An 18,667-nucleotide genomic window follows, 5' to 3' on the forward strand; every position below is an offset into this window, starting at 1 on the left:
ACACTGAATCTCACTTTTAAAAGTTACAGGTTACCATTTTCCATGATCTCCAGCAGTGTATGAGAGGAATGTAAAATGGTGCAACCCCTTTTGGAAAAATGGAAGTTTCTCAAACAGTTAAACATAAGTTATCATATGATCCATCAATTATTCTCTTCAGTATATACCCAAAAGAAAAGATAAAATATATACCCACACAAGAACTTGCACACAAATATGTACAGCAGCCTTATTCATTACACCCAACATGTGGAAATAACCCAAATGTCCATTATTCACTATTACAATGGAATACTGCTCAGACATAAAAAATGAATGAAGTAGCCAAAACCGGTTTGGCTCAGTGGATAGAGCGTCAGCCTGCGGACTGAAAGGTCCCGGGTTCGATTCCGGTCAAGGGCATGTAACTTGGTTGCGGGCACATCCCCAGTAGGAGGTGTGCAAGAGGCAACTGATCGATGTTTCTCTCTCATCGATGTTTCTGACTATCTATCCCTCTTCCTTTCTCTCTGTAAAAAATCAATAAAATATATTTAAAAAAAAAAAATGAATGAAGTATTGAGACATGCTACAATATGGATAATCTTGAAGACATTATGCTAGGTGAAAGAGAAGACATTATGCTAAGTGAAAGACCAATCACAAACGACTACAGGTTGTATGGTTATATTTATCTGAAATGCCAAGAATAGCCAAATCTATAAAGGCAGATAAAGTAGATTACTAACTGCTTAGGGGTTAGGGAAATGGTTTAGCTCAGTTGATAAAGAGTGTCGGCCTGTGGACTGATGGGTCACAGGTTCGATTCTGGTCAAGGGCATGTATCTTGGTTGTGGGCACATCCCCGGTAGGGGGTGTGCAAGAGGCAGCTGATCAATGTTTCTCTCTCATTGATGTTTCTAACTCTCTATCCCTCTCTCTTGCACTCTGTAAAAAATCAATAAAAATTAAAAAAAAATTACCAGTGATGTTTTAAAAAAATTTAAAAAATGGGTGAGTTGTATATGTGAGTTATACGCCTCAATAAAGCTGCTTAAAAAAAAAAAGCTACAGCTTTCATTGATTAATCCACTAGGAGAAACTCCAAGGAAAAATGTCTCAGATATTCAAGGAAAAAAATACTTCATAACCAGTGATAAATGCTTAAATAAATCAAATAATTGGAGTATACCTATGGCAACCTTTTCATTTTCAAGTTATAGAAATAAAGCAATTACTCTATTATATATTTTATAGAACTCAAATAGAATTGCCACAATCTAATTTACATTGTAAATATCTGAGTACACTGGGTCAAAAAACGTTAAGTTTAAACTGGTAAATGAGTGATACTATATTATAGCAAACATTATAAAATTTCTCAATGGTAAATGCATTAGCGTATTTTCTGCTATCAATATGAAGGTCTCTCCTATCTTCAGTTAGTAATAAAATATTGAATTCTTATCAGTTGCTATGATCATTCCATAATAATCATAAAGCCATACCTCAAAAACATCGTCATGATTAGCATGCTTCAAGTTCTCAGAGGCTTTCATATTTGTAGTCACTGGTGGATTCACAGGACTGGTCTCAGCTTCAGGTTCATTAGTCTTCTGTCTAGAGTTTCCTATCATATACTTTTCTCTTTCATCGGCTTTGCTTCTTACCGGAGCAGTACTTTCTGAAGTCTAAGTAAAAGAGAAGATAAAAAATTCATTTTCCTTATGCTTTATATCTATTCTTGTGTTAAAGTTCAGATGAAAATTTAAAAGTAATTTAATGTTTTCTTATCCTGGACAAATCAAGGAAAACTTTAAACATGGAAGTCTGCAGCACTCAGATAAAATGCTGATTTTGGGGACAAGAGGTACCCAAAGGAGCCACATTAAACTTCACACTTTAGCTGAGGATATATCCATCTTAGAACTTGCAAAGCTGATGGTCATGAGTGAGTCACTTAGCTCACTATGGTCAAATTCAGAATGGCTAGATTGTTTCCTACTCCTTGTGAAATGTGTAATAACTCCAGTGACACGATAAAACTTGTTTCTGTGATACAATGTGAGAACAAAGTCCCTTAAAGGAATGTAATTTAGGGATTTGCGTATGTTTCTGAAACATCCCAAGGAAATGCCAATGGTATGTCATAGTAATAAATTTACAATTACTATTAGAATGAATCAGTATTATGGGTTGTAGGGGGGTGTTTTCATTACAATGAATTTTCTGACATTCACTATCTTATTCTTTGCTCAGGCAATAATTCTTTTTGTAAGCTTATGCTGACACTCCCATGCCTATCTGAATAGGCATGTGTAATAACACTGAAGTGTAATAATACCATGTAGGAAGGTTCACTGATTGTTACACCTTTTAGTTCAAGTAGCTGAAAATATCACCCTAAATTTGAGAGTACATTTTATTGTATAAAAAAAGGATAATTATATCAATTATCATTTAATATTTTTAAATAACTTGACAGCAGGTTTTAATTCTTTTGAATTGTGTTTTCTAACCTTCACACGCACATCATTATTTACAACTTGCTGGTGTTCATGTGGTTTCAAATCTTTTCCAGAGTCTTCATTAGTCTCTTCATCTTTTAATCTATGTACAATGGTTTGAACAGTTTTGACCATATTCTTAAGCTCATCTGGGTATGGTGTTGGATATCTCTTTAAATTTCCCTCCTAGAGAAATAAAGGAAAAATTAAAATATGGATAAATATTTCTAATGACACCTCAAAATACAATCTATGATCCATCTTAATTACATTGGATATCTGACTCATAGAGGCAATTGTGAAAACAGGTGATAGACCTTTAAAAGCATTTTAGACTCAATAAAAGTATGGTTTTATCACTAGTCTAAGATTAGATATGGATTTCACTGTTTTAAAAACTTAACAGGCATAAACATATTTCACTTGAGGTATATATGGTGTGGATATTGCCAACATTGTCACTTCACTTGAGGTATATATGGTGTGGATACTGCCAACATTATCACTTGTCTTTGAAACAGATACGTTTTCCAGCTAGGTATTAATCCAGACACATATAAAATTCCTACATTTATATATTGTCTTATGTGCAGTGAACCAAACACTTCAAAGGTCAACCTGTCATTTTCTGAAGTTCAGCTAGCTTATATAAGGGGAAAAGAATTACATCCGTAAGTAACTTGGAAACTGGTATTTGTTACTTCTACCACTGACACACATTCTCAATCCCAAAAAGAAACTAAAGGTTTATAATAGCGTTCTTTATCCCTAATATACATATAAATAAATCTTTAATGAAAGGGAAGGGAGAAGCAATAACCTTTTTTCCCCTTATAGTTAGATACACTATGAAATCTGGCTTTTAATCACATAATTTTATATTGTTATCAAATTATTTCACGTTACATAATCAGTAAAACTTCAAGTGCCTTGAGAGCAAGGAATGAAACAATATATTCTTTGTATCTCCCAAAATGGCACAGAATCTATCTATACTAATAAAAGGGTAATATGCTAATTAGACCAGGAGACCTTCCGGACAAGTCCTTCCGGACAAAGCCATGGTAGCGGGGCCGAAACAGAGGCAGTTAGGGGCAATCAGGCCAGGAGGGGAGGGCAGTTGGGGTGATAAGGCCAATGGGGGTCAGTTGGGGGCGAGCAGGCTGGCAGGAGGGGCCAGTTGGGGGAGAGCAGGTCAGCAGTGGGGGGTGGTTGGGGACAATCAGGCGGGCGGGGGGGTAGTTGGGGGTGAGCAGGCTAGCGGGGGGGGGGGCAGTTTGGGGGTGATCAGGTTGGCAAGGGGGGGGCAGTTGGGGACAAGCAGGCCAGCAGGCAGAGTGGTTAGGGGCAATCAGGCAGGCAGGCTGGTGAGCGGTTAGGAGCCAGCGGTCTTGGATTGCGAAAGGGATCCGATTGCAGAGGGTGCAGGCCGGGCTGAGGGACACCCTGTCCCCACCCCCCATGCACGAATTTCGTGCACCGGGCCACTAGTCTATAATAAAAGCATAATATGCTATTTAGACTGGACGATCTTCTGGACGAAGCTGGGGGGCTGCGAGGAAAGCCTGGGTCCCAGGTGCCAGAGGGAAGCTGGTGCCAGCAGCTGGGAAAGGAAGGCCTACTCTTGCACGAATTTCGTGCATCGGGCCCCTAGTGGGTATATAGTACCCAATAAGTATCAGCAGATCTGTTTCAAATTTGAAGGAGGAAAGAACACTCACCCTAGGAGGTGCCTCCCTTTCATCTTTGTCTTCATCACATTCAAATGCCACTTGAGCCCGCTGTTTCCTCTGTTCCTCCCACAATGAAGGATTAAAACTTTCATTATCTGATATGAACATAACTAGAAATACAAACAAAAAATCCACTATATTTTAGAATAATAATGAAAAACTATTACTTGCTAATTCCATTCTAAAGCTAAACATTTGTTTCATGAAAATAAATCTCATCAAATATACCCACAAAATAACTTACCAAAGCATATCTTTTATTTCTTCTTGCAAAGAGCAACAAATAATTAGCATAGTGAAGTAATGAGTTTTCTAATTATTTATCACTAGTTGTGGAAAAGTAAAATTATTTTAGTTTTAAACTATTTAAGTATTTCAAAGCTGTGTTTTAAACCCGCCAAAACAATGTAAGAATAATAAGAGGCAAATTGATTTTGTCACAGTGCTAAGCACTTTATAACCACTGTTTTTCATTTTTTACAAAACCCCTGCAAAACAGATGCTATTATCATTATTTTAAGATAAGAAAACTGAAGCTTAAGAATTTATTTAAATTGCCTATGGTCTATTTTAAAAATTAAAACTAATTTTTTTCTTCAGTGTCTCTATGTATTAAGAGATAATTTATCATTAATTTGGGGTCATAAAGTTGCTCACTGGTTTCAGAAAAATACATAAAAATTTTATTTTTAAGTGCCACATATAATAAACATCACACAGTACAACATATACAGAAACAATTTGCTCCTTAATTTCGAAGGCTTTAATGCCATAATTGTTGAAAAAAAATTGTGGAATAGTAATTGGTATATTCCCCTTTCTTGGCAAAATGTAATTACGAACTTACAAGAAGTAACATTTATACTCAAAATTTTACAGATTATCCTTACCTAGTGTATAGATCCAAGGGTAGTGTTAATTCTACAACCAACAACAGAAGTGAACAAAATATTTCCTGGTTTAATATTCCTAATCACATAACACTTAACATGAGTTCCCAACATTTACCTAAATGTGATTTAGAACAGAGTGTTCCATAATAGATGTTTGCTGTTTAATTTCAAGGAATCATTTAAGGAAGTACATTATATGCACATACCTCTAAATTCCACTATCTATAACAGGGGTGGGCAAACTTTTTGACTCGAGGGCCACAATGGGTTCTTAAACTGGACCGGAGGGCCGGAACAAAAGCATGGATGGAGTGTTTGTGTGAACTAATATAAATTCAAAGTAAAGGAGCAGAGGGGAGAGCAAGAGAACCCTCCGCTTTTTCGGCTCTGTGGGCCGAATAGAACAGCCGAACGGGCTGGATCTGGCCCGCGGGCCGTAGTTTGCCCACGGCTGATCTATAACCCTGAGACATTGCTTTATTATCCCATTTTTCAGAGAACTTTATTAACCAACTAGAGGCCTGCAAGAAATTCGGAGGGGGGGAGGGGGGTCCCTTAGCCCTTCCTGTGTTCTCTTGCAGCCTGGAGCCCTCGGGGGATGCTCGATTGCCTCTACTGCCATCACCACTGCACTCGCCAGCTGTGAGCCTGGTTTCTGGTTGAACAGCACTCCCCCTGTGGGAGTGCACTGACCACCAGAAGACAGCTCCTTCATTGATCATCTGCCCCCTGGTGGTCAGTGTGCATCATAGTGACCGGTCATTCCACCGTTTGGTCGATTTGCACATTAGCCTTTTATTATATAGGATTATTATATAGGATTCTCCAAATTCCCTTCAAACCAGTAAGTCTTGGAGACTTACAATTCACTTCACAACTTGCTGTGATTTACCAGTATTATTAGTGTTTTATCCTCATTTTAATATATTTTTTAGTGTTGAAAATATTACAGATGTCTCCCATTTCTACCCCCCTTTTACTTCCCCTCTGCCCATCCCCAAGTACCCTCCCCCTAGGTCTTCACCACCATATATATATATATATATATATATATATATATATATATACACACACACACACACACACACACACATACACACACACATACACATACACACACACACACACACACACACACACACACACACTGAGTAGCCAGATTATTATGATCTCTGAATGCATAATAATCTGGCCACTCAGTGTATATCCTATGTAATAAAAGGATAATATGCAAATTGTCCCCTTGACCAGGAGTTCAACCAGCAGGCAGGCCGGCCAACTACCCATGTCCCCTCCCACTGGCCAGGCTGGCCGGACCCCACCAATGCACAAATTCATACAGTGGGCCAGGGTGTGTGCAAAGCTTAGCCTCCTCCATTGCCAGGGAAACCCAAGCCTCCTTGCTCTCTCTAGCTCCATGGCCGCAGCCATCTTGGTTGGGTTGATTTGCATACTCGCTCCTGATTGGCTGGTGGGCGTGGCTTGCAGGTGTAGCAGAGTGGTGGTTAATTTGCATATTACTCTTTTATTAGATAGGAGATATATATCTATATATATTAGAGAAAAGACATTCTTACCATCCTCAGTTCTTGGCTGCTGAGGGAACATGTAGTTAGTAAGCACCATTTTCTGGGTCTCTGAATCAGTCTCATTTTGAAGAGGTATCAGGGGTTTGGACTACAGAAAGAAAATAAGCGTTTAATTTTCAATAATCCTAAAGCAAATACAAATGTAGCAATTCTTCTGAATAAGTACTCACCATTTTTTCTATAAAGCATCAATGTGTAGATTACAAAAACAAATTTATATATACATAATAAAACTTCAAGCATTGCTTTTAAACCTCATAGAAATCTAAGTAAAATTTAGTTTGTAGTATAAAGCAAACTCATACTGTATTGAAATTATCACTGATTATAAAGTTTTAAAAAATCTCATACCCACAATCCAATAATTACTTACCATATGATTTAATAAGCTATAAAATAAGCCTTTCCATTCAATGTATTTCCCCCTCTACTACTCTCATTTGAGAAGATACTTTTGTAGAAATGATTTAGAAGATTTAGTTTATTTACGCAGGTTCATTTCAGCTGAAAGAGAGTACTTAAAACAATAAATTGTAACTTGCTTCTCTCTTCTCTGTGTCTAATGTTTCTATTAATGACATCACAAGTTACTCAGTAGAGGAACTGGAAGCCCATTATTTTGGACCTCATTTTTTCTTAAAATTATTTCCCTAACTGGTGTTTTCAATTTACTTAATATTAATGCTTGTGCAACCCTACTGACTTAACATCCTACCAATCCAAGCCTTGGCTGACCCCAGACAGGCAGGGAATTACCCAGTCCTCCCTGCTCCTGCCACTCTATCAATTAATTTTTTGGACTTACTCTTGTGAAAACCCTGCAGCTAGCTATATTACTCCCATTCATGCATTTCCTCTGTGGGCCCTCCTTGTTCTGCAGTAAACAAACTCCCCTGCATCTCAAATACCTTCTTCACTGAAAACTTCCCTTTGACCTCTTCAGACAATGGAAATGGTAGATCTACTCCTTCTCCAAAGACAGGGCTTCCCTGAAGCATCCTCAAATACGGGTTGCTTATTCTCCATCTCATAAACCCTCACTCAGGAGGTGAGTTAGTGCCTACAAATGCTGTGAGATCATTATCCATCTCTCCACAAGTATAAACACCTGTTCTTTTGAGGAACATAAATCTTGCCTCTATCATTTTATGCCCTTTCCTCATATCCAAGTGGCCTCTAGTAGTATGAATCTATCCTAACTCATGCCAATTTTTTCCAGTCATGGGTAATTCAACAGACATAAAATATAGAGAACATAGCCATACTTTTAGTCCAGTAAATAAACATTTCCAAGAGGAAAGTATAGGGAAATAAATTAAAGCATAGTCTAGAGCACAGTCGCCAAACTTTCAGACCTCATAGACCACCAGTGGTCCGTGGACCACTGGTTGGTGACTGCTGGTCTAGAGCACCATGAGGAACACCACATACTACTATAAGGGATAAGTACAAGGAGAATTCCTAAAAGGGAAGCTGAGGAGTGGTCAGTGAAAAGGACAACCACAGGGTATGGCAACATAGACCCTAGGCAGCTCTCACATGACTTGCCAATGCATCTCACCAAGACCGTCATTCCCTTGAACGTTCAACTCTGTCACCAGCATTCTTTCCTATCTTTGCTTCTTCTCCTTTTGTACCTCACCATATCTCATTACAACCACTTGCCTACAATGTCCCTCTCTTGCACCTGGCTTGGCAAAGCTGCAATGCAGAATCATTACAATTATGTGCTTTTTCTATATTGCACAAATGAGAAAATTATTGTTAACTACAAGTTTGTGGTAACGAATTTCAACAGTTCTCAAAGTTGCCTGAAAATCCTTCCTTAATTTTCTAAATTGCAGTCTGAAAAAGGTAGTATCTTCTAAAATATTTCTTGACTATTTTATTTTTCTTTATTAATTAAGGTATTACATGTGTCCTATTCCCCCATTGCCCCCCCAACCCCCCCACCCCCATTCATGCCCTTACCCCTCTTGTTGTCTATGTCCATTGGTTAGGCTTATATGCATGCATTCAAGTCCTTTGGTTGATCTCTCCCCCTTACTCCCACCCTTCCCTACCTTCCCTGAGGTTTGACATTCTGATCAATGTTTCTCTGTCTCTGATCTGTTTCTGTTCATCAGTTTATGTTGTTCATTATTTTCCATAAATGAGTGAGATCATGTGATATTTATCTTTCTCTGCCTGGCTTATTTCACTTAGCATAATGTTTTCCAGCTCCATCCATGTTGTTGCAAATGGTAAGAATTCCTTCTTTTTTACCGCAGCAGCGTAGTATTCCATTGTGTAGGTGTACCACAGTTTTTTAATCCACTCATCTGCTGATGGGCACTTAGGCTGTTTCCAAATCTTAGCTATGGTGAATTGTGCTGCTATGAACATAGGGGTGCATATATCCTTTCTGATTGGTGTTTCTAGTTTCTCGGGATATACTCCTAGAAGTGGGATCACTGGGTCAAATGGGAATTCCATTTTTAGTTTATTGAGGAAACTCCATACTGTTCTCCAGAGTGGTTGCACCAGTCTGCATTCCCACCAGCAGTGCACGAGGGTTCCTTTTTCCCCGCATCCTTGCCAGCACTTGTCATTTGTTGATTTGTTGATGACAGCCATTCTGACAGTGTGAGATGGTACCGCACTGTTGTTTTGATTTGCATCTCCTGGATGATTAGTGACTTTGAGCAGGTTTTCATGTCTCCAAAATGTTTTTTAAAGATAAAAATAGGATTCAAGCCAAGCTGGCGTTGAGCGTTGACCTATGAACCAGGAGGTCACATTCGATCCCTGGTCAGGGCACATGCCAGGTTGCAGGCTCGATGCCCAGTGTGGGGCATGCAGGAGGCAGCCAATCAATGATATTCTCTTATCATTGATGTTTCTCTCTCTTCCTCTCCCATCCTCTCTGAAATCAATAAATATTTTTTAAAAATAGGATTCAAGAACTGCTAAGAGTTCAGAAATGGCTACATTCCAAGAGTTTTATCATTTACAAACTTCAACTCAAGCTCCCTTCAAGGTAAGAATCCCGGCCAGAGCTTTTAGTTCTACCAGATTCCACTTCAGCTATCCAAACCCCTCTCACGTCCTTAATCTCATTCTCCACACAGTGTATTTCCAACAACCTAAAAACATGCTAATATTCAAGGATCCCTTCTTACCCTACCCCTAAGGTACCAATTACTTTGTTTCACTTCTTTTCTTTCTCATTCAACCCTCTTAAAAGTCTAATCAACAATCACATGGCTCATTCCCTCATTTATTTCTTATTCAATTTGGGTTTTGACATATCTCTAAATTTACATTAGTTGTAACTAATTAGCTATAACTTGCCAAAATATAATGTATATTTTTCAGACTTCATTTGTTTTTTCCTTTTTTTTTATTGTTTGAAGTATTACAAATAGTAGTACATATGTCTCCTTTTTTTTCCCCCCTTTTACCTCCCCCCCGGCCTCCCCAACCCCCCATTTTTATTGACTTTTTTGGGGAGTGACACCAGTTAACAAAATTATACAGGTTTCAGGTGCACAATTCTATGACACAAAATCTCTATAGTGTATTGTGTGCTCACCACCCTAAGTCAGATTTCATTTGAACAGACCTCTCAACAGAATTTATCCTGTTATATTCAACTTTTTTAAAATTTAAATTCTTTATTGTTTAAAGTATTACCTAAGTCTCCTTTTCCCCCATTGACCTCTCCCCAGCCACCCCATCCCCCAGCACATGCCCTTACCCCCCTAGTGTGTGTTCATTGGTTATGCTTATATGTATGCATACAAGTCCTTTGGTTGATCTCTTACCCCTCCCCTGCCTCCCTCTGAAGTTTGACAGTCTGTTCCATGATTCTCTGCCTCTGGATCTATTTTTGTTCATCAGTTCATGTTGTTCATTATATTCCATAAATGAATGAGATCATGTGATATTTATTTTTCTCTGACTGGCTTATTTCGCTTAGCATAATGCTCTCCATGTCCATCCAATGTGTTGCAAATAGTAAGTGTTCTTTCTATTTTACAGCAGTGTAGTATTCCATTGTGTAGATGTACCAAACGTTTTTAATCCACTCATTTGCTTGATGGGCACTTAGGCTGCTTCCAAATCTTAGCTATTGTAAATTGTGCTGCTATGAACATAGGGGTGTATATGTCCTTTCTGATTGGTGTTTCTGATTTCTTGGGACATATTCCTAGAAGTGGGATTACTGGGTCAAATGGGTGTTTCATTTTTAATTTTTTGAGGAAACGCCATACTGTTTTCCACAGTGGCTGTATAAGTCTGCATTCCCACCAGCAGTGTACGGGGGTTCCTTTTTCTCCACATCCTCTCCAGCACTTGTCATTTGTCGATTTGTTGGTAACAGCCATTCTGACAGGTGTGAGATAGTATCTGTCGTTTTGATTTGCATCTCTCAGATGATTAGTGACTTTGAGCATGTTTTCATATGTCTCTTGGCCTGCTGTATGTCCACTTTCGAAGAGTGACTATTTAAGTACTTTGCCCATTTTTTTATTGGGTTATCTTTATCTTCCTTTTGTTAAGATGTATGAGTTCCCTATGAATTTTGGAGATTAGGCCCTTATTGGATGTAACATTGGCAAATATGTTCTCCCATGCAGTGGACTTTCTTGGTGTTTTGTTGATGTTTCTTTTGCTGTGCAGAAGCTTTTTATTTTGATGTAGTCCCATTTGTTTATTTTCTTAGTTTCCATTGTCCTAGGAGATGTATCAGTAAACATATTGCTACGGTAGGAGCTATGTCTGATATTTTGCTGCCTATGGATTAGTCTAAGATTTTTATGGTTTCCCATCTTACATTTAAGTCACTTATCCATTTTGAGTTTACTTTTGTGTATGGTGCAAGTTGGTGGTCTAGTTTCATTTTTTTGCATGTATCTGTCCAATTTTCCCAACACCATTTATTGAAGAGACTGTCTTGACTCCATTGTATGCTCTTGCTTACTTTGTCAAATATTAACTGAGCATAGTGGCTTGGGTTGGTTTCTGGTTTCTGTCCCATTGGCCTGTGTCTGTTCTTGTGCCAGTACCAGGCAGTTTTGAGAACAGTGGCTTGTAATATATTAGTAGCTTGATATCTGGTTTTGTGATCACTCCAACTTTGTTCTTCCTTCTCAGGATTGCTGCAGCTATTCGGCATCTTTGTTTATTCCAGATGAATTTTTGGAGAGTTTGTTCTAGATCTGTGAAATATGCCATTATATTTTAATGGGGATTGCATTGAATCTATAGATTACTTTGGGTAGTATGGACATTTTAATAATGTTGATTTTATCAATCCCTGAACATGGTATATTCTTCCATTTGTTTATGCCTCCCTCTATCTCTTTTTTTAAACGTCCTGTAGTTTTTCACATACAGGTCTTTTACCTCTTTAGTTAAGTTTATTCCTGGGTATCATTTTTTTGCAATGGTAAATGGTATTTTTTTAGTTTCTCTTTTTGTGAGTTCATTATTGGTGTATAAGAAAGCCATGGATTTCTGGGTGTTAATTTTGTATTATGCTACATTGCTGAATTCATTTATTAAGTCTAATAGTTTTTTTATGGATTCTTTGGGGTTTTCTATGTACAATATCATGTCATCTCTGAATAATGACAGTTTTGCTTCTTTCCCAATTTGGATGCCTTTTATTCCTTCTTCTTATCTGATCGCTATGGCTAGCACTTCTAGTACTATGTCGAACAGGAGTGGTGAAAGTGGGCATCCTGGTCTTGTTCCTGTTCTTAAGGGAAATGGTTTTAGTTTTTGCCCATTGAGTATGATGTTGGCTGTAGGTTTCTATTCCCACTTTGCTGAGAGCTTTTAATCAGGAAAGGGTATTGGATTTTGTCAAATGCTTTTTCTGCATCAATTGATAAGATTATGTGATTTTTGTCTCTCAATTTTTGTCTCTCAATTTGTAATGTATCACGTTTATCGATTGCGGATATTGTACCATCCTTGCATCCCCAGAATAAATCCCACTTGGTCATGGTGTATGATCTTTCTAATGTAATGCTGGATCCGACTTGCTAGAATTTCAGTGAGGATTTTAGCATCTAAATTCATCAGGGATATTGGCCTATAATTCTTTTTCTTTGTAGTATGTTTATCTAGTTTTGGGATTAAGGTAATGCTGGCTTCATAGAAAGAGCTTGGAAGTGTGCCTTCCTCTTGAATTTTTGGAATAATCTGAGGATAGGTTTTAGTTCTTCAAATGTTTGGTAAACTCCCCTGTAAAGCCATCCAGTCCAGGGATTTTTGTTTGCCAGAAGTTTTTTGATTACTGTTTCAATTTCATCAGTAGTTACCGACCTACTCAGGTTTTTTTATTCTTCCTAATTGAGTTTTGGAAGCTGATATTTTTCTAGGAATATGTCTAGTTTGTTGGAGTTGTTTGTAGTATCCTATATAATAAAAGCCTAATATGTTAAGTGTATGACTGTTCGACCAGTCGCTATGACGTGCACTGAACACCAGGGGGCAGATGCTCTGATCGGTAAGTTAGCTTGCTGGTGGGGTCCAGCCAATTGGGACTGGGTGAAACAGGCCTGACATGCCTTGGAGCCCTCCTGCGGACCCTCCCTGGGCGGCCAACCTTATGTGGTTCCTCCCTGGCTGGCTGGCCCCTATAGGAACTGGGCGAGATGGTCCAGACATGCCCTGGAGCCCTCCTGCAGTCCCTCCCTGGCCCCAATTGTACACCAGTGGGGTCCCTCAGCCTGGCCTCCCTCTCACCATCTGGGACCCCTTGGGGGATGTCAAAGAGCCACTTTCTGCCTGATTCCCGCAGGCCAGGCTGAGGGACCCCACCAGTGCACGAATCATGCACTGGGTCTCTAGTTTTTTTTTAGTTTTTTTTTATAATCCTTAGTATGTCTGTAGGGTCAGTTGTTACTTTACCTCTTTTATTTCTAACTTTGTTTATTTGGGTCCTCTCTGTTTTTTAGTGAACCTCGAAAGAGGTTCATCAATCTTGTTTATCCTTTCAAAGAACCAGCTGTTAGTTTTATTGATCTTTGGTATTATTTTTTTGGTCTTTTATGTCGTTTATCTCTGCTCTGATCTTTATTATCTCCTTCCTTCTGCTCACTCTGGGCTTTTCTTGTTGCTCTCTTTCTAATTCTTTAAGTTGTAGGGTTAGATAACTTATTAGCATATTTTCTTATTTTTTGAGGTTGAGGGTAGAGCTCTCAGGACTGCTTTCACTGTGTGTCCCATAGATTTTGAATTGTTGTGTTTTCACTGCCATTTGTTTCCAGAATGCTTTTTATTTCTTCTTTGATCTCTTTGGTTACCCAATCATTGTTGAATAGCAATAGCCTCCAAGTGTTTCATTTTACTCCTTTTTTTTTTTTTTTTTTTTTTTTTTTTTGGTAGTTGATTCAACTCCTTTTAAGCCAGTTGCTTCATCCTTAACTTGAAACCACCACCGCATAGTTTTCCTTCTACCTCTATGGTCACTCTTTCTAAGACTATTAACTCACCTGCCACTTAAATGATAGTAGTCCTTAGGATTCATCCATCCCTAGCATTTAAAAACATTTTAAATAATCAATTTTGAGAAAATAACAAAGGCATGAAATTGCCCCCTAGAAAAAGTGATTAAGATGATGGGATAAATCTTCTATTTCTTCTTGCGCCACAAATCTTTTCAGTAAAAAAATTTTACAAGTTAAAAGGAATAATTATATTATGATACTGGGAAAAAGGAAATTACGCCTTTAGGAGTAATTTTGAGAAATCCCTAGAAGTTAGAAATTAAAAGGAGAAATCAAGTACATAGAAACCATAGCCTAAAATTAAGTTCCAGGGGTCTTATGGCCACTAAAACTGTTCTATACATGCCTACCTCAATGTTAGGGTCCTTCAAATGCAGTATACCTAACTGGAACTTAACATATTCCCAGAAACATATTTTCTCCTCTGTGGTTCCTTATTTTGGTTATGGTATTCATCTCCACCTAGTCACTCAAGCAAAACTTTTGAGGATCATTTTTGCTTTCACTTCCGTTCTTCTCACATACATGCCCTCTTCAAATGTTGTACTGACATGACTTTTTAAGTTATGCCTTAAATATACTGGCTCTTCCCTAGCACTGTTATCATTACTTTATTTCAAGGCAGCATTTTCTGTTGCCTTAAGTATGGCAATGCCCTCGAACCAGTCTCCCATGCCTTCACACCTGGCATCATCCTTTGCTAAATCCATCTTTCATAACACAGCCCAAAAAGACAAGGGTGGGAAACCTTTTTTCTGCTGAGGGCCATTTGGATATTTATAACATCATTTGCAGGCCATACAAAATTATCAACTTTAAAATTAGCCTATTATATTTGTTCAAACATTTAATTAACTCACCCCTAATGCCTTGGCAGGGTCATACCAAATTATTTCTCAGGCCTTACATGGCCTGCGGACCGGACATTCCCCACTACTGTTCTAAAATATCAATCTGATCAGAGCATTTGCCTGCTCATATGTGACACTGATTCCTTATCTCCTATAGGAGGACTCACATGTATCACTTTTTCCTCTTAAATTGAAGACATATATGAATAACTGATCAATGACTATATGCCTCTCTTTCACTATCAAGTGTCCTAGCCTAATATGGACAATAAATTACAGTGACCCTAATCACAGCAATTTTCAACTGAGCCTGAATATAGCTTCAGAATCATTAAAACAATCTTTCAGAGCCACTTATTAATTTATCAGAGTTGACGTGCAAGAAAAAAAAAGTCTATTTACCATTCTTGAAATATAATACAAGCTCCTTTGCATGGCATACAACATGCTCTATGACCTGGTCACTGTATACTTCTTTGGCCTCATTTCCTATTCTTCTATCTAACAGGTAATGCTCTAGTCACGGTGAACTACTTGTAGAGTTACCGAATATACTAGACTGATGCACCAGTAAATACTTAGGCTCATGATATTCTCTCTAACTAGAACTCTCTTCCCCTTCCTTTGTTTAAATCCCTGTAACTCTTTTGAAAGTAATTAGGCACTGCAGGCATCTCCTCCTCTGGGAAACCTGCCTTTACATCCCCAAGTTATGCTTCCTTTCTTTGATGCTGAAGCCTTAGTTCTACTTTTACCACATTGTATTAAAGTGACCTTAGTTTGCCTGGCATGAAGCAGTTGTTCAATAAACGGTTCTTAAGTGAGAATGGCAAAATGAATGAGGAATAATCAATTGTTCTGTTCAAGCCATCAGAGACACTCATGAAAAATTATGTTATTGCATATACTGCTTATAGATATACTCCCTACATTGTCAGTGAAATATTCAGGAGCACTTTATTTTCGTAATTCATAGTCAAACCATTGTCACATACCTTCTCCACCATACTCTGTTCTTTTGTAGTAAAACGTCTGGGTCACACTGTTAGGGAGGCTTTATAGCTATGTAGGTATGTTTTACTATTTACTATTTTGTCAAATTGAGAAAAACGTTAAGACTCTCATCACCATAATTTTTGTATTGAAGTAATTAACAAATGGAAGCAAGAATAGAACAATGCAAATATGAAGAAACTATATTAGATACTGAGTCACCTGGCATAATCTGCTAGCAATGATTTATCCACCACAGTGTTATTTACTAACAGTCTAAGTATCCGCAAGATTGGGAGTTACGTCTCATTCACACTATAAAAATTCACATACGCCAGAGCCCTGTTTTGTGAAGCTGGCTGCAAAATTTCAAATCAGGTTCAAATATAAATAATTCAATTAAGAAAGATCAGATAGTTAAGAGCTCCAAATACATGGACACACTTGTGTTCAAGCTATAATAAAAACAAAGATATCATCATTTTACTATCTCCTTTCCTAATTTTCTGAACAAGTAAATACTACAGTCCGATTCATAAGTGTGGATCAATATCAACTTAAGACTTTTAGGGTTTTAGTAAGAGGTAGGTGGAAAGGGATCCTCAGTTAAGAAGTCTGGAGAATCCTGATACACAGACAAGTGGATTACTTTACTGTAGTACACAACAGGGTTGTTAATATACTCCAAAAGAAAGACATAATACAGTCCCTGAAGCAAATGTCACTACTGAACTTATAAATACCTCATGAGACCAGTGTATCTAAACCTCAGGAAAATACAGCTTTAAATAAATTATTATAAGGCATTGCTGAAAGTCAAGTATTAAGATTTATTTTATGAGAAAAATCAGCAAATAGTATATTCAACCCTGATACTCTTCTAATGCCCATCAAGATTTTTCTTTAGCTCTGAAACATTACATAGATATTTGTTTATTCGTCTCCCATGAGAATGTAAACTCAATAAGGATGCAAGAAGAGTTTATTTGCTTCACCAATGTATCTCCTGCTTCCAGAGTAGTTCGTGGTCTGCTGTAAGCTTTCAATAAATGTTTACCAAACAAAGAAAAGCCCAAGGTATAACTCTTAATCCCTTAGAAACACTTCCTTAAGGTATGAGAGAGTGCTTAATTAGAAGTATAATTTAAATTACCAAATTTCTACAGATATATGCCATAGAGAATTACTATAAAAACTAAAAAGTTAGGGAGTATTGTGTCTGACCTCATAACCTAATAATATGTGTTGTTTTTTTTACAGATTTAGCAGAAATCAGACAGGTCCAACAGAATTTACTATTTAAAAATCTACACATATTTCACTAAAATTATCTGCATGTAAATATTTTCTAAGATTTTTTTAAAAATATAATACGTTTTTACGTGTGTTCACCAGTATAACTGCTCTCAAATAATACTATATAAATTAGAGTGCATAACTGTTAGAACAATTGAAACTTCAGTAATTTATAAAATCAGAATGCTCACCTGATTATCTGAGAGCCACATCGCAGTCAACTGCTGTAGCTTCGTAAAGCTAAAGGGCAAATTCTTTAACCTATTGGAAAATATACACACAAAAATTAAACTTTAACATGAGAAATGTTAAAATTAGAATAAATTGAAGGGTCTTCTAAAAAATGTTATGGTACTGCATACGAAAATAGGAGAAAACAGTTAATTCAGGAAAAAAAAACAATATAGGTCTTTGAATGGGACATAAAACTAAATATTACTCGGTTTTATAAGAATCAGTTTTTAAGATACAATTCTTCAATTGAATCAATTTGGTCGAGGGGGAATGGATAATCCAACAACCTCAAAAAATTATCTAATAAGAAATAATATTAACTATTCCTACCTTAATGAAAAGACAAGAACACATTAAGCAATGTCTCATAAAACTGCTTTGGATGTTTTATTTGTATTTACAGAGAACAAACTGTTATAGGAAGCACTCATAGTGACAGCTTGTTATAGAAACTGCACTGATCTGCATTTCATTGTGAGCCAGCACTTTCATACTCAAGAGGACTATTTTAACATTATAACAAGTAAAAACAAAGTAATATAAAACTCATTAGAATGCTAAATTAGAATAGAATCCTATTTAAAATAGAATGTCTACTTTAACCTTCTGTCTTACACTTATTTTTTTTTAAATATGTTTTATTGATTTTTTACAGAGAGGAAGGGAAAGGGATAGAGAGTTAGAAACATCGATGAGAGAGAAACATCGATCAGCTGCCTCCTGCACACTCCCCACGGGGGATGTGCCCACAACCAAGGTACATGCCCTTGACCGGAATTGAACCTGGGACCCTTCAGTCCGCAGGCCGATGCTCTATCCACTGAGCCAAACCAGCCAGGGCAACCTTCTGTCTTACACTTATCTACACTTTTGTACCCATCTTCCAAGGCAATTTGTTGGAACCTAGGGCCCTAGTTTTAGGGTACAATGTATGGGCTAAAACAAGGATTTAATTTTTTTTAAGGCAGTGGTTCTTCTTAACAAAAAAAAAAAAAAAAAAAAAAATAGACGTCAGAATATCCTATCTAGTCAGAAAACTGGGTTTCCATTAAAGCTCATTAAATCTGAGTCTTAATTTTCTCCTCTA

General features: G+C 37.5%; 1 protein-coding gene across 11 annotated transcripts in view; it reads right to left on the bottom strand.

The window, feature by feature from the left end:
• The window catches only part of ERBIN (erbb2 interacting protein), a 108,046-nt gene that overhangs the window by 26,942 nt on the left and 62,437 nt on the right, over nucleotides 1-18,667 (bottom strand). For 9 of the 11 annotated variants that reach the window (XM_080677623.1, XM_080677631.1, XM_080677630.1 and 6 more), the window contains 5 exons: nucleotides 17,538-17,607; nucleotides 6,690-6,789; nucleotides 4,208-4,329; nucleotides 2,499-2,672; nucleotides 1,488-1,670 (listed from right to left, as the gene is read on the bottom strand). In XM_080677623.1, the coding sequence (XP_080533749.1) occupies nucleotides 1,488-1,670; nucleotides 2,499-2,672; nucleotides 4,208-4,329; nucleotides 6,690-6,789; nucleotides 17,538-17,607 (649 nt within the window). The remainder of the gene's footprint in view (nucleotides 1-1,487; nucleotides 1,671-2,498; nucleotides 2,673-4,207; nucleotides 4,330-6,689; nucleotides 6,790-17,537; nucleotides 17,608-18,667) is intronic. The other 2 variants (XM_080677622.1, XM_080677625.1) reach the window with 1 other exon arrangement.

This window comes from Plecotus auritus, assembly GCF_963455305.1.
Source record: "Plecotus auritus genome assembly, chromosome: 7".
In the NCBI taxonomy this organism is placed as follows: Eukaryota; Metazoa; Chordata; class Mammalia; order Chiroptera; family Vespertilionidae; genus Plecotus; species Plecotus auritus.